The sequence below is a fragment of the Corythoichthys intestinalis genome, chromosome 4, assembly GCF_030265065.1.
Source record: "Corythoichthys intestinalis isolate RoL2023-P3 chromosome 4, ASM3026506v1, whole genome shotgun sequence".
Taxonomy (NCBI): Eukaryota; Metazoa; Chordata; class Actinopteri; order Syngnathiformes; family Syngnathidae; genus Corythoichthys; species Corythoichthys intestinalis.
In genome coordinates, this window is record NC_080398.1 from 45,582,584 (window position 1) to 45,598,587 (window position 16,004).

Consider the following 16,004-nt stretch of genomic DNA (forward strand, 5'->3'; position numbering starts at 1 on the left):
GCATTTCACTCTGTCATTTAAATCTGTCTATGCTGTCCTCACCCCGAAGCGTCTACTTTTTCCAAACCTAGACAGCTAGTGAACGACGCCTTAACAATCAGACTTCTTTCTTTTTCATCTGATTTATTAATAAAATGGCCTCAAACCACTGTCCTCTTTAGACCGTAGTGAAACTACAAAAAAAAAGTACACAAGCATTGCATTAGCAACAACGTTAGCTTAGCATGCTATACAGGTTCACTAAACATAAACAAAAAGCGTCTCATACAAAAAATATAACATTTCGCTTACTAACTTAATATGTACATTCTTTACAACAACCATACTTACGGACAAATCTTGTCCAAGGATCATATAAGCACAACATTACAACGTAGGCGTCAGCCCGAGACGTCGTGCAGCCAGTGGCAAGAAAGCAATAAACCATGTCGCAAAGCGACCACAAGAGTTCGCTGTTTGACAGGACAAAAAAACCTCGCTGTAAAACTTACCAAAAGGCAGAATACTGTCTGAGCGGGACATGTGCGTTAATTGTAAGGGTGTCAACAATAATCGATGCGGCGATGCATCCCGATGCAGGGCAGGGACGATTCGATTCGATGCGGGCAACACGCTGAATCGATTCAGCGCATTTTAAAACATATAAGTACGTTCAAAAATCTTCCCTGCGCAATTCCGGTGATGCAATGGATTTGGTTTCCCCATTTGTATTGTTATTCTCAGAGAGAGCTACTTTACATTCAAAGCAAGCCCGTAGAGGTTAGATCGGCCCTAAAAAATTCCAGCCCAACCCGACACGGCCCGCTGGTATTGAAGCCCGACCGGCCAGATCAATTAACTATAGATTTGCATGCCCGAGCTGAGTGATGCGGGGGAAAAAAACGCAGCAGCAGCAGCAAATTATTTTCATTTCTTCAAGTTTTCTTACTGTTTAAATAGTCTACATATTTTTATAAGAGTTATAAAAGCCTTTACACAACGAAATAACGCTGGGAAAGTTTAATATAAAAAAAAAAACACGGTTTTGCAGACACACAGAGGAGAAGATTAGAAAGAATCACATTTGCCTTTGTGTGCATAAATAAAAGTGTCTTTCCTAACAAATTCTCAGTTGGCAGACAAAAAACGCAAGTTTACTCAATATTTAAATAGTCTACATATTTTTAAGAGATTTATAAAAGCATTTACTCAACAAAATAACGCTGGGAAAGTTTAATATTTAAAAAAAAAAAAACACGGTTTTACAGACACACAGAGGAGAAGATTCGAAAGGATCACATTTGCCTTTGTGTGCATAAATAAAAGTGTCTTTCATAACGAATTCTCAGTTGGCAGAAAAAAAAAACGCAAGTTTACTCAATATTTAAATAGTCTACATATTTTTATGAGATTTATAGAAGCATTTACACAACGAAATAACGCTGGGAAAATTAAAAAAAAAAAAAAAAAAAAACACGGTTTTACAGACACACAGAGGAGAAGATTCAAAAGGATCACATTTGCCTTTGTGTGCATAAATAAAAGTGTCTTTCGTAACGAATTCTCAGTTGGCAGGAAAAAAACGCAAGTTTACTCAATATTTAAATAGTCTACATATTTTTATGACATTTATAGAAGCATTTACACAACGAAATAACGCTGAGAAAGTTTAATTAAAAAAAAAAAGAAAAAATAACACGGTTTTACAGACACACAGAGGAGAAGATTCAAAAGGATCACATTTGTCTTTGTGTGCATAAATAAAAGTGTCTTTCATAACGAATTCTCAGTTGGCAGGAAAAAAACGCAAGTTTACTCAATATTTAAATAGTCTACATATTTTTATGAAAATTATAAAAGCATTCACACAACGAAATAACGGGAGGAGAAGAAGAAAAAGAGGGCTGCGCTACAGCCCTCTGCGCATTTTTTTTTTTTTTTTTAATAATTTATTAGTCCGGCGCGGCGGCCCGACCCGACCCACCGAAACGTGAATGCTTAACATTTCGGGTCGGGTTTGGGCACAAGATCTAACCTCTATGCAGGGGGGACGAGGAACCCAAATCCGCTTCCTTACCGGAGTAACGTCATAGACAAGCGTAGTTGTAATCGAGAGAGCAGAGAGATAGGACATAACATAACAATGGCTGAAACGGAGAAAGAGGGAGCAAGAAATATTATAGAAATAAGATAGGCTAGGCCTACATTTTACTTTTGTTCTACATTGCAATTTAGTTGATGTTTTGTTTGCAACTGAACTGATCCCTGGATTGATATTGCGATAAAGATGCTGCTGCACTACAATATTTTCTTTGTCGTTTTCTTTAATATTTACTTGAATATTTTTATTGATGGGTCGTTGTGACTAAAATACAGAGACTGTTATTACTGATTTTGCACAGGAGTTCAGATGTTGCACTGTGTGAAAGGCTGCTACTGTGTGTAAAAAAAAAAAAAAAAAAAAAAAAGAGAAAGCCCTGGTCTCATTCAAAGCACTAATTAAATGCTGTGATCTGATTTTTTTTTTAAAGATATATATGAAAGTATACTATTTTCATTTGACTTCAACCAGGAGTGACACAATAGCCAATAAAAAGTTGTTTAATGTCTGTCCGCTTGTGTTGGCTCATGATTCATGAAAAATATGCTTTGCGTTAGAATTTTAATGCATCCCAGGCTTTAATGCATCGCAATGCATTGCCGAATCGAACCGAATCGTGACCCTCTGAATCGAATCAAATCGAATCGAATCGAATCGTGGCCTTCCGAATCGTAATCGAATCGAATCGTGAGGGCAGTGTCGATGCACACCTCTAGTTAATTGCGTCAAATATTTTAACGTAATTTAAAAAATTAATTACCGCGCGTTAACACGATAATTTTGACAGCCCTAATATATATATAAAATACACACCCACACAGTGGTACCTCGATGTATGAAGTATGAATGGATCGACATACGATTTTTTCGGCATCCGATGTAAAATTTGACTCGTCAACTGTCTCGACATATGATGAAATGCTTGAGACACGACAATTTACGACATTGTTACAATTTCATTGCTTTCCCATAAGACGGCAGCACGTCGGATTCTCTTGTGTGAGAAATCATAATGGGTCCCGACTCCCAAAAAGGTTAGTGCAGGTGGTAGTAGTGGTGAAAAATGTTACAGAATAAGTAACAAAGTGCTGGTTCCGCAGGGACTGGATTTTTCAACAAGATAATGAACCTAAACACTGCTACAAATCTACTTAGGCATTCATGCAGAGGAACAAGTAATATTATTGAAAATCTGTGGTCTGATTTGAAGCGAGCTATCCATGCTCGGCAGCCATCAAACTGAGCTAGAGAGGTTTTGCAAAAAAAGAAACGTCAAAAATACCTTCATCCCAAATCCAGAGCCTCATTTGAAACTATTGACTAATCTGAGTAGAGATTGGCCACCATTACTGGGGTGTTTGCAAACATATAGCAGACCAGTGGCCTATACTACGAACCGAGTTCAACCTCCCCAGAAGTAATCCAGTTTACCATCGGGTAACCGGAGTTGACAAAACCTGGTTGTCTAGTTTGTGGTCAATCGGTGCTACGACGCTGATTATGAGGTAGATTAGTCGAACCTGTGTCAACCCAGTCAGAGTTACTGCGCGTTCACATAAAAGGGGGCGGTGACCAGAGTCAAACACTACTTGTGACGATGGCACGGGCACCTTACTTCACGGAGGAGGAATGCGCGATGATCATGCGGAATTATGAGGAATTAAAATCCACCCTCACCGCGAAATCCAACACCGCTTCGGCGAGTAGAGCGCAACGGGTCTGATGACAGCGAATTTACAGATCGTGTGTTTTGTGAATGCGTCAATATGCCAGTTTACTTATGTCCATGAAAAGAAATAAAGCCTGCTGTCAGGACAATAAAATAAGATTTGGTACATAAACAGTAAGAAATAATTGTCACGCATCACCACACGAAACAGGATGATTGTATGTTTAGTCCCCTTGACTGTACGAATACGTATGTTCTTTTTTTTAGTTTGGGCCTAAAAAATCCAGCCCGACCCGACCCGAGTCCGATCAATAAACTTGATTTGCAGGCCCGAGCCCGACAACCCCCCCCCAAAAAAAAAATATTTGTGAGGACTCAGGAGAAGAAGGAAATGCGGGGATGCCATGCGTTGTTGCGTAAATATAAGCCCGTCTTTTGTAACGATTTTTCACAGTTAAACAAGACTGTAAGATGCAAATTCAATAAACATTTATATCTTTTATATTTGTGCGTCTGTCCTATCAGTGGATTTGACATTTAATTTAATCTCCTCGAGTTGGCAGAAAAAAACGCAAGTTTTCTCAATGTTTAAATAGTCTACATATTTCTATGATTATTATAAATGCATCAATTTGAAGCGTTTCCATACTCCACTCCGAATCGCACGGCATACAGTGTTCTTACGCAGATATTCAGCATCCCCGATGGAATACATATATTGTCCCTGGCGAAAGAGCGCGCGGACAGGCACACACAATCTACGCGGTTGTGAGAGCCTGACTCGGCGGGTTACATTTGTGACATCTGCCTAGATCAGTTGGCACAGGTAAAGAATTCCCTCAGCTGAAAATCTATATCTTTCATAGAGAACATCTTCCGGGTACGCCAGCGGATTCTGGCGGTCCCGAAATACCCGTGCCCTCCGGAGAGAGCCCCTCACAATCCGCGCGCCAATGTCGTATGGGTCGTCCAAGTACGCTGTCATTGTCAGGAGGACACGTCCACGGAGGAGTGCTTTTTAAATAGAGCGTGGTTAATTGGAATCCTGATGTTAAGCAAGATCTAACTCTGACACGACCAGGTTTGGCGTGTGGCGTGTGTTGCCATGGCAACACTTCTCGGTTCCAACATATCCACCTTTCGTAGTCTCGCATAGCCGCGAACTTACGTCGCACGTGATAAAGTTACTCTCGAAGTTACCCTGCTAAACCAGAAAACCGGCTTCGTAGTATAGGCCACAGCATAAGTCAATGTAAACAGTAACGTTAGATGCTGTTGGCTGTGTGCTGCGGGCGACACAACTCAGCAATGGAGGACAGGGTACTTCCGGTCATTTTGCTCGGATTAGTCAATCAGAAGTGATTAGAGGTTGTTATTTCTGCAAAAGGTTCTAGTTAATATTGATCATGATTTTGGTAGAGGTGCCTAAATGTATACAATGGCCGTTATTGTTTAAATAATTACTACGTACTCTGTTTATCCAACAATGGGTAATTTATTTGACATCTTTTCTTATTATCCCACCTTTGTCATTCCTTTGAGTAATTTTTTTTTTTTTACTGTAGGCACTTGTATGGCCAGTAGGAATGATATATTATTGCCTGAAACACTGCCTGCAGAGTTAAAGGTTTATGATAGCAACTATTACAGCTTTGAGCAGACGCATTATTTCCCATGGGAAAAGGTATTTGGAATTAGAACAATGTAGGAGTCAAAAAGCAACCTAAAACATATTGCTGTATTATAACATTCTACAAAGAAAGAAAGTAATTCACAGTGCATCGCAACTGTATTCACAGTTTTTCACTTTTTGCTACATTTTCAGGCATGAAAATGGGTCAAGGGTTAAAAAGGTGAGAAGGGTGTGGAGGAAATATATTCCAGCACACTGTATTGTACACCCCAACAAAATATTGAGCTCTGTCGACCCACACTGTGTTTCAGCAGGGCCATGCAGAGACCGGTGGAGGGGTGGGTGCTCGTAGATCAAAAGGGGCACATGAACAAGTATTTAATACACCTTAAAACAACATAACTTAAATTTTAACCAGCTTTAGATAATAATTGGCTGCGACTGTGACATACTTTAATTGGGAGGGGGCAACAGTGAATAGAAATCAAAACTGTCATCAACACTTTCTGGCTGTGACTCAGTCAGTCTGCCTCTTTTCTTCCTTCAACCTCTGCATCAAAACTTCCTTCCTCAACTTGTTCATCTGAGAACAAACCACATCAGATGGTCACTGAGCCACCAACAGCACAGTTTTCTTAAAACTATTATTTCATTATTATCCATACTTAACAACTCTAGCACCTAATGATTAATAAAGCAATGACATAAAAATCTTATAGAAAAATAACATTGTAATTGTGTTTATAATTGGATTTAATACCCGACTATTCTTGCAAACTTGTTCTTACCAGGTCTGCTATTCACCCAGCTGATGAGGTATCCACTGCCTTTAGAAGCCTCATCTAACTCCTTTTTTATCCCTCAATCTCCCTTCCCTACGACGCATGTCTATGTAATGAAATATAAATATTTAAAAAAACAAACAGACTCCCCGGTGGCTTTCAGTTTTAAAGCTTTCTTAATTTCTTTCTCACTCAATAACGATGGAGTTAGATTTGTGTTTTTATTATTCAATCAAAAAACAAAGTTACTGCTATCAAAAACAAAGTTGCTTCAATCAAAATACAGGATATACTTTTAATCCCAAAAAGTAGCTTCAATAAAAAAAAAATGTTTTTGATTGCAATAATAAATTTGAGACAAAAAAAGCATTTGAAAACTATTTTTCTTGATTGAAACAAATTTTTCCATTTAATGTTTTGCATTTGGGCCACATTTTGGCTAGGACATTTGTGTCTTTATTATTCAATCAAATAAGTTGCTTCAAACAAAAAAATATATATAAAAAGAAAAACTTTGCACATGTGCCAATCACTGTTTACCAAAGCCTGAGAGGGTTTGAGTAGACTCACTATGAAGCTTTTAATAAAGCCAAGCATTTTCTAACTACTTTATTCTTGTTTAAAAATAATTCGGTGGGGCAGTAACATGTTTAAAACTTATCATAATTCTTACATTTTGAAGTGCTTGAAAACCATTTATAAATGATACTTTGGTGAAAAAAGTGAAAAAACATGTCTTATATATATATGTATCTTTTTTCCAATGTAAAATCTGAATAAATGCATTGAACACGCACAAAAAATGGGGGGGGTTGGGGGGGCGCTACTTCGCAGTTTTCACTTATTGCGGCGGGTTCTGGTCCCCATTAATCGCGAAAAACGAGGGATCCCTGTATTTCTGAAAAGCTTTAACCCTTTAACACCTAAGCCTATTTTGGCCGAATTTGCATGCATTTGATGTTGCCTTTATATTTCAAAGAAAAAAATTGTTTACAATGGCCAAATTGGGTCCCTTTTTTCAGGACACCTTGAACTTCATGTCTAAACTGTTGTTTTCTGCACTGACCAATTATAATCCACATTTTGGACCCAAAAAGACAAAAAAATTGCAATTTTTTTTTTCAAAATTTGTAATGTTGACGTCCCATTGACAACCAAACATGCTCGACCAACCGTTTTGAAGCTTGATAATATTTATTCAACTTGTTAGGATAAACATTCAATAGAAAAAAATAAGATTGAATAGTTTTATGTTTGACAATTCAACACAAACAGCAGGTATGGTCATAGGCGTTTTTGGCCTTTACACATACTATGGTCAAAACAGGTTATATAGTGTGCAAAATACTGAGAAAAAAATTTATATATATATCATCTAACACAAAAAGGGTTTGGAAGATATCTCTTTGTGAAGTTAGGTGTTGTACCCATCACCTTATCAAAAGTATATACGTACATGCAATCAAGCTTCTCGAACACACATCTACATAAAAATTGAAAAGATTATAGTGAAGAAAAAATATATATAACATTGAAAAAAAGTATTTAAAAAAATATTTACAAGTAGTTGAATTCAAATTTTTCAAGCAAGCGACTCAATAAAGTGTTTTTTTTTTTTTTTTTTTTTTTTGCGCACTCAATAAAGCTTCTTCTTGAACAGGTCACAGAGGGAGCTGCGTCACACAGCCTACTCTTTCTAGTGACGAGATTTGTCGTTCACTTGAGCAAACGAATCCATTCCGGTTCGTTCAGTAAAAAGATTCGTTCAAACAAATCGTTCAACGAATCGTTCGCCCCCCTCATCTCCCTCCCCGCCCAAACGAATCGTTCGGTTACTGAACGGGAAGTGACGTTGCCGAACGAATCACCAAAGACCGCTTCGCAGTATAACTGAACGGGAAGTGACATTGCTTGGTCCCTCCCTCTCTTCCACATTGACCACTCGTCGTAGTTTCAGAAATGAGTGACAGGCGGTATCATTCTGCTTTCACAGACAGCCTCGTCTCCCTCCTGCTGCTGCAAAAGCGAGGGAGAACTTCCGCGTCGTCTGTCCTAGTTCTATGGGCTCAAAGTCATGGCTCGTGCTTGCATTTCGATTTAGGACACGGTTAAACATTTTCCTTTTGTGAGGGGAGTAGGGGGCGGGGGCGCACGGACTTTCTTTAGCAGGTTCTTGATCACACATACATATACAGCATGTTTGCTGTCACGAAAATAAAAATACATCGAAAGTTTAATTTCTGAATATGGAACGACCAACACATCATATTTACATCTCGCTCTGTTGTATTTTTGTTTTTTAGTATTAAGATGATCGTGTTGAATTTTTGCACTGGTATTAATAAATAAAATAATCCGGTCAGCTCCCCTGTCGTCCCCGCATCTCAGATCGTCAAATGCTGACGAGAAATAATTGTTTGCTCTTTACGATGTCGCCTTTCTACTCTCATTAGTCTGTTAAGAAAAATGTAGACATATTGCGACATCTCCCGTGTCCGCGTGCTTTGTTTTTGGGCGCTTGAGTAGCACATGATGGACGGAGTGACATAATTTGTCAAACCAACCAACACCTGACACGAAGAAAAAAAAAAAAAACACTCGGAAAAAAATTACATGTACTGTATATACAGTTTCATTGCAAATCAGTATTATGGTGATCATATTGTTTTTTTGCACTGGTATTAATAAATAAAATAATCCGGTCAGCTCCCCTGTCGTCCCCGCATCTCAGATCGTCAAATGCTAACGAGAAATAATTGTTAGCTCTTTACGATGTCGCCTTTCTACTCTCATTAGTCTGTTAAGAAAAATGTAGACATATTGCGACATCTCCCGTGTCTGCGTGCGTTGTTTTGGGCGCTTGAGTAGCACATGATGGACGGATTGACATAATTTGTCAAACCAACCAACACCCGACACGCTGACACGAAAAAAAAAAAATAAAACACTCGGGGAAAAATTGACATGTATATACAGTTTCATTGCAAATCAGTATTATGGTGATCATACTAAATATTTTTTTCTGTGCACATATGAGGTAAATATCGCTGCCATGAAGCCTCCATATAGTGACAGTTCTCTGCCCGCTTCACTGCCGTCACGCGACCGCAGCTCAGCTTTTGCTTGCCTCGTAGCTACCCGTGTTTTAAATTACTGTAAATTTGATAGTATGTCGTCATAGGCAGTCACGAGTTTGTTGAGAAAAGTACTACTCTAAACAATGCTCGCTAGATTTGTGTGGTGTTTTTGTCTGTTTGAGCAGCATTTGATAGGCTCCACGTTAACAAATATGTGACAAAGTCATTTCCTTTCATTTTCTGATTCATTCACCGCATAGTCATTACTGGAAAATCAAGTTAGCAGCAAGCTAGGTCAGGAACCGGAGGACCGAGTCACTGAACGGGAAGTGACAAAACTCAGTCTTGCCCCCCTGCCTGCACGCTGGCTGCTTATTGGCCACACGTGGACGTGAGTGACAAACGCCCTGATTCTGTTTCCGGTCCCTCCCCTGCCCGCGATGAGGCTGGCGTCTGATTGGTCGTGTGCGATGTCAGAAGACGCTGCCGCTTGCTCAACGCCCTCCCACGCAGCGAACAAGCACCACCTTCATAGAACGAATCAGTGCAGATGATGATTAGTTCGGTCTCGTTCACCAAAACAATTCGTTCAAAAAGAACGAATCGTTCGCGACCGATACAACACTAACTCTTTCGCCGTTTGCGCTCTACTGTCACTTCTACTCGCCGAGACGCCGATTCATCAGAGGAAAACAACGACAAATACGACTCATCTTCTTCCTTGAGTTAATGAAATAATGCATTAGCTTGTGCTAAATGTAGTTTTAGATTCATTCTGCGCGTTTCAAAGTCGCTCGCTCAAACAAACCGGTGTTGTGCATTTTTCGGCACAACACCGGCCGTTGCTTGCTTCGCATGCGTCCCTTTCAATAGTTGGCGCCTCGCTCGGAAATTTATTAAAAATGATCACATTCGGTCCGTCCTTCCTGACTTTACAACGACACTTGGGATAAGTAGTCTCTTGTGCTTCTTTCGGTTTTGAAAAAGGACAAGAAATGATGGAAATATGGAGATGGATACATGGTCCATGCAGTGTTTTAATGCATATTTATGAGTGCAATAAAACTATAAAACTCAAATGACATTATCTCCCGTTTTTCTTGGCTGATTGACTTCAAATAAAAACTGGTGTGGACATCAACTTCCACACTTTCAAACGAGACCAACCAACAGCACGTGGGTGATGTAATTACAGCGTGACGAAGCTTCAAAGACGATATGCGTAAACGCGTCGCTGCCGACATGTTCGGTGTTAAAGGGTTAAGAAGCAGGACTCATTCCCACCACTCGTCGGGCCGCTGTTGTGCCGACACCGGCCGTCAGCTCAAATCCAAGCCGAGAATAACGCGTCTCCGGCGGATGACGGGAGCGATGTGAGGCGCCCCCTCCATCCGAGAGAATGCCGCTTAATTTGACTCAACAGTGTGTTTCTTCGTTTATATTACCGCTAAATACACAAGCTTGACGCCAATTTAACGGGAGCTATTTTTTTTCATGGGAGATTTGACTAGCTCTGGCAGTGTTCAACGCAAGCTGCGACGAATGGCAGTAACTTTTTTATATCGCAAAACGTGAAAACGATTGAAACCATTACTCACCAAATTCAATCTGCTGGCAAATACAGGCAAGTGTGTATGCTGCGCTCTGGTCTGCCCCGATGTGGATAAGGCCTGCTTTTTGTTTTCGCAGCTTTGCAATGCAACCGAAGGCTCTCCGAGCACTCCATGTACACGCAGATGTGCGCGCGTTTGGAATAATGGAACGCAGCTTGGGCCGATGATTGGTTCTCGTCAGCGAAGCATCTAGAAGGATTTGCTGACTGTGTTCTTAAGTGCTCAGTTTACGTACTAAGTTAATCACATGATGATAATACTAATAATTAAATAAAACCTCCCGACCCCCCCCCCCCCCCTCCCAAAAAGAATTTCTCCTCGGATCTACGCAATTCACGTAGGTCGCCCTTTTTGACTTCAAAGCTGCGAATTTCACCGAAAGGTGAGAGATTTTCATGCCTGATTTTGTTATGTATATATTTTAATGGAATAATCTATGCATAGTTTACGGGCTCATGACCGAATAAGAGACTCGTGCTAGGGAGACCCTAAAAGTTACAGCCTCATTCAAAAATGTAATAAATTTTTTTCCCCCTCAAACTTTTACAAATAACATTCCGTAATGACATGGAAAAGGTTTTTAGGGGGAATTCGTTTTGCAATTTTATTGAAAAGTTAAAAAGAAAAGAAAAAAAACTATGAAATTACAAGCTGGAAGGAGCCAAAATGAATGTTTTTGTAAAGAGAACCAAAGTATGACTGACAAAAAACTTCCAAGAAACAAGATGCACTCCCGCAACTTTTTTAAAAAGCTATTACAAGAGGAAGATTGCCTCTTACAAACTAGCACAATTTCTTTATGCCATACATTTTTTTAAGGTCAAAACTTGAATGGTGTGATGGACTCAAATAGTTGCTCTTTCAGTCAAATGGATGCACTCGGTACTCAATTGTTACTGAACAGTGCACTCATTCACATAAGAAATAGAAAGCTTTCACAAATCATAAAATGTCAAAGCCTTGAAATCTTTTAGACACTTGAGATTTGGTGGTGCAGATATTTCACAGAGGTTTTGAATTACTGTAGATAATCTCAGTAAATACACTATTATAAAAATGACACCCTATCTGCAAGTGGCTAAAAAAGCAGGCTTGTTTTTACCCCTTCGAGTTACCATAATACAGTGGTACCTCTACATACGATCACTTCGACACACGATCTTTTCGACATCCGACGTAAAATTTGAGCCGCCATTTGTTTCTACATCCGACGAGTTGCTCGAAATACGACGACATGACAGCACTGCAAACGAACGCACGGTGGATTTTCTTGTGTGAGAAATCAACACAGTTTTCAAAAAAAGTTGATACAGTTGGAGAAACAAGGAAAAAAGTGATGCTTACCTTTGAAATGAAGATGCAAGTTATAGAAAAATATGAGCTTGGGGTGCGCGTCCCTGAACTGGCTCAACAATACAGCTCCATGGTCCTCTTCCGACCACCGTTCGCCACTATTTATAAGTTAAGGTGACAATTATTATTGTGGTAACATTGCCAAGGAAATCGCCAGCTTCGTCACGTTTTTATCATTTATTTAAGAACTTATCCAACACAAAACGCCCATTGTCTTAAGCAGTTGACCGCTCTCAAGAAAACGAAAGTATTATCTCTACCGCACCGACCTATCTCACTGAGACGTCACCTTCGCGGTGCGTTCAGGGACAGTAAAAAGTGTCCGCCATATTAGAATCCGATTCGTTACATTATTTACAGGAATAATTATTAATTATTCTTCTTATTATTATATTATTCTGAATTATTTATTTATAACTTATTTGTTTTTCTATGTTTAATTGCCATTTGTAACAGTGCCAGCAGTATTTATTAAGAATTTAGTGTATGTTTTTAGGCTTTGGAACGAATTAATGGAATTATAATGTATTCCTATGGGAAAATCCTGCTCGACATACGACCATTTCGACTTACAAACAAGGTCCTGGAACGAATTAAATTCGTATGTAGAGGTACCACTGTAATTCGTTTTGGCAAAACCTTCATTTCAAAGTCACACATTAGTTGAGACAAAGAGCTCAATACAAACAGGTGTTTTTCTTCTAACACAGGTGCGCTTCCAAATTGCACTGTTAGACGTTCTTGGCAAATGGATCCATGTGAAAATTTCAAAGCCTTGGCAATGTTTCGCTCGACCAAAGTCACCAATCCAAAAAAATATGGACAAATGGTCAGTTTCTGGCAATCTAATAGGGAGGCTGCCTTCAAACTAAAAACTTTACAAACTGCAAACGTACAAAACTTTTTAGTCTGTGGGTAGACAGTGTGTATGTGTGTCTTCATATTCAATAAGGATTAGTCTCAGACTGTGAGAACCGCGAGAATAATAAAAGATTGCCACTGCCTTTAAAGTCATTTTCCGTCACAAGCTTCCAAATTGCGGAATAGATGAAGAACAAAAATGATGTGCAGGAGGTGTAAATGAATATAAATGCATACATGCTCACGCAGCAAAACACTGATGTTATTATTTATGAAGCAGTCACAAGTGTCTGCAGCTGGTGACATCGACAGCCGGATGAAGACAAATGACATGTCAAAAACTGTGAACTGAGATGCTGTCATTTCACTGATACACCTCACAGCCCGTTCTCTCCTTCTACCGCAGCACGCTGCAATAACCGTAAACCTCTCAGCAAGAATGAGCACAAATTAATCAGTGGATCAGAACAGGAAATAACTGAACAGTGGTTAACATGGTGGAAATCACAGAAAATGACTTCACACACTAATGAGTTTGAGGTTCTGCACTGAACCGACAAGTATTTAGCTGCAAAAATTCATGGTAATTAATATGGAAAATTGATGGGTGATTAAGCGGGCAAGTGTGCCATAATAAAGATATCATGGCACAAACTCATACGACAGCGTCATTTATGCCTCCACTAAGCGTGAATCAAATGAGCAGGGGTGACAAAAATGGTCCCCGCGGCCCATTTTTAGCCTGTGGGCCTGTTCTGAAAATACCTGACCAGAAAATGATTCTGATTTCCTCAGAATTTTATAATAAACAGGTAAGTAAAAAATATGAACACTTGCATACATGTACAAAAATTAAGTGTTTTGTTTCGATACGAAACCATGACCGACCTCATTAATTCATTATTATTGTGAAAAATCATACACTTCTTAGGTGGCTTCACATGAATGAATATCATTGTTGTAATAACATCACTAAAGATAATTTGAGGAAATGTATTATTTTAAGCAACACAATGTAACGTTTCAACCTTTATAAAATATTTTCATAACATTTGTGATGATATGTCGACTGACTAGTTGAATGACACCTCTTTTATATCTTGAGGGGGTCTGTATCGCTTTCACTGGCACTAATTAACTTTGAGGAGGGTGGCAGGAACACGGCCACACAAAAAAACTACAAATGTGCTGACTGCTTTACGGCATACGTCACTTCCCACTTTCCTCATTCATTATAATGACGGAAGTCGATGCAAACGTTTTCGCGCAAATACTGCAAAGATGGCAGAGCAACAAAAGAGACAAAAAGTTTTGTACAAGGAAGAAGAAAAAAAAGGCAGGCTACCAGGATACTCAAGAATAAACATTAGCCCGGCTTTCACTCGCTGGCGGGACAGCCCCACACTGGCGCTTTTGTCCACCGGCGTCGCTAAAATCGACTAAAACTGAAAAGTTACCTAGTGTTGCTTTGATAAGAGTGTTTAACTCCATGAAACAGATTTTAGAACGCATTTTAAGGACAACTGAAGTTGCAACAAAATGCTGTACAAAAATACAATGTACAAAATACAATAGAACATAAAAACAAAACTAAAGAAAATCTAAACAGTTTAATGGAAGGGGGGAATGAATGAACGAACGCACAAATAAAGATTTAATGAATAATTAAAATATGTAAAAAAAAATAACTCAAGTTGTGTTAATTTCCAACAAATTAAAATAGTTTTTAAGACAGATTTTAAAAGTGGAGAAGCTGCTCGTCTAATGTACACCCAGAGGTCATTCCATAGTTTTGAACTAGCAATAAAAACAGCTCCATCTCCTCTAAGCTTTTGCTTAGACTTTTAGCCTTTTTGGCAGCTGGTTCAATTCAAAGTTCGTCTGGAAGTGCACATTTTTCAAATATTATGTCCTACGCAAAGGTAAAGTGGTAACTTAATGCTAAATGTTTGAAAAAAAAAAAAGACCCATGTAAACACATAGCATGCAGTGACACTAACGTTTTATTGCTTTGTGACTGAGATTTTCCTGTTAATAATATTAATAATAAGTTAATAATTGTATTTTTCAATTTGGTTGGTGGTATTGCAAATTGTACAGTATCGGCAGCATTGTACCAATTTCAAATACCCTCTGCATAAGGGTGGTACCATAAAAGAAATAACACATTAAAATTTGATACAGCTCGCCATCATGTTTTTTTTTTATGTTTTTGTTTTTTTTAATCAGCTGTTATGCTTGCTTTGCGTTAAGTGTTGAGCTGAATAGACACACTGAGTAGCAGTTGACATCCACTTTCCATTTTTGCATCAGCCCTACTTTCCGATCTGGAGCATGTGCCAGCTTTTCTTGTGTTTCATTCACACTGACATATTGTAATTGACTGTTTGACCTTGGTGGTTGTCTTTGCTGCACTGAATGTTATTGTAGTTTTTTTCACTCGTGTAGCACGGTAGCTTTGCCCAACACTGCAAATACCAGTCTTAAATTATTGACACAGGACTCTGGAGGGGATAAAGACCTGCCATGACCTTACCACCTTCCAAGCTATTCACTGGAAAGCAAAAGTGCTTGGCTGTTCCACTTCAAAGACATCCAAACAGGTCGACAAAAAAAGCAAAAATGTTTCAGCATAGGATTGGTCAATTTACCTCGTATTCTTCACCCTCGACGAGAAGCTTGACTGTTGTGATGCGAGACTCGTATGGCGGGATAAGGCTCTGTGGGAGAAACAAAAAAAAAGGAGACTGTTGTACTGCAATATCTATGCCGAACATTTACACAACCATGGTTCCAGCGCAATGTCTGATAATGGCAGGATCCAATTTCAAGGTACGGGACATTGTGCGGCTAATCATAACGAAGATGACAGCAGTCCGAGTTTGGATCAAGCTGCTGGAGAAGATAAGGGACACAAAGATGACGCCACTGTGGGA

At 39.2% G+C, this 16,004-nt stretch overlaps 1 protein-coding gene across 1 annotated transcript in view; it reads right to left on the bottom strand.

Annotated features, from left to right (window-relative positions):
- Window positions 1-16,004, bottom strand: part of si:dkey-12j5.1 (uncharacterized) — an 89,553-nt gene that overhangs the window by 67,051 nt on the left and 6,498 nt on the right. Inside the window, exon 8 of the mRNA XM_057834677.1 lies at window positions 15,720-15,788. Coding sequence (XP_057690660.1) covers window positions 15,720-15,788 — 69 coding nt within the window. The remainder of the gene's footprint in view (window positions 1-15,719; window positions 15,789-16,004) is intronic.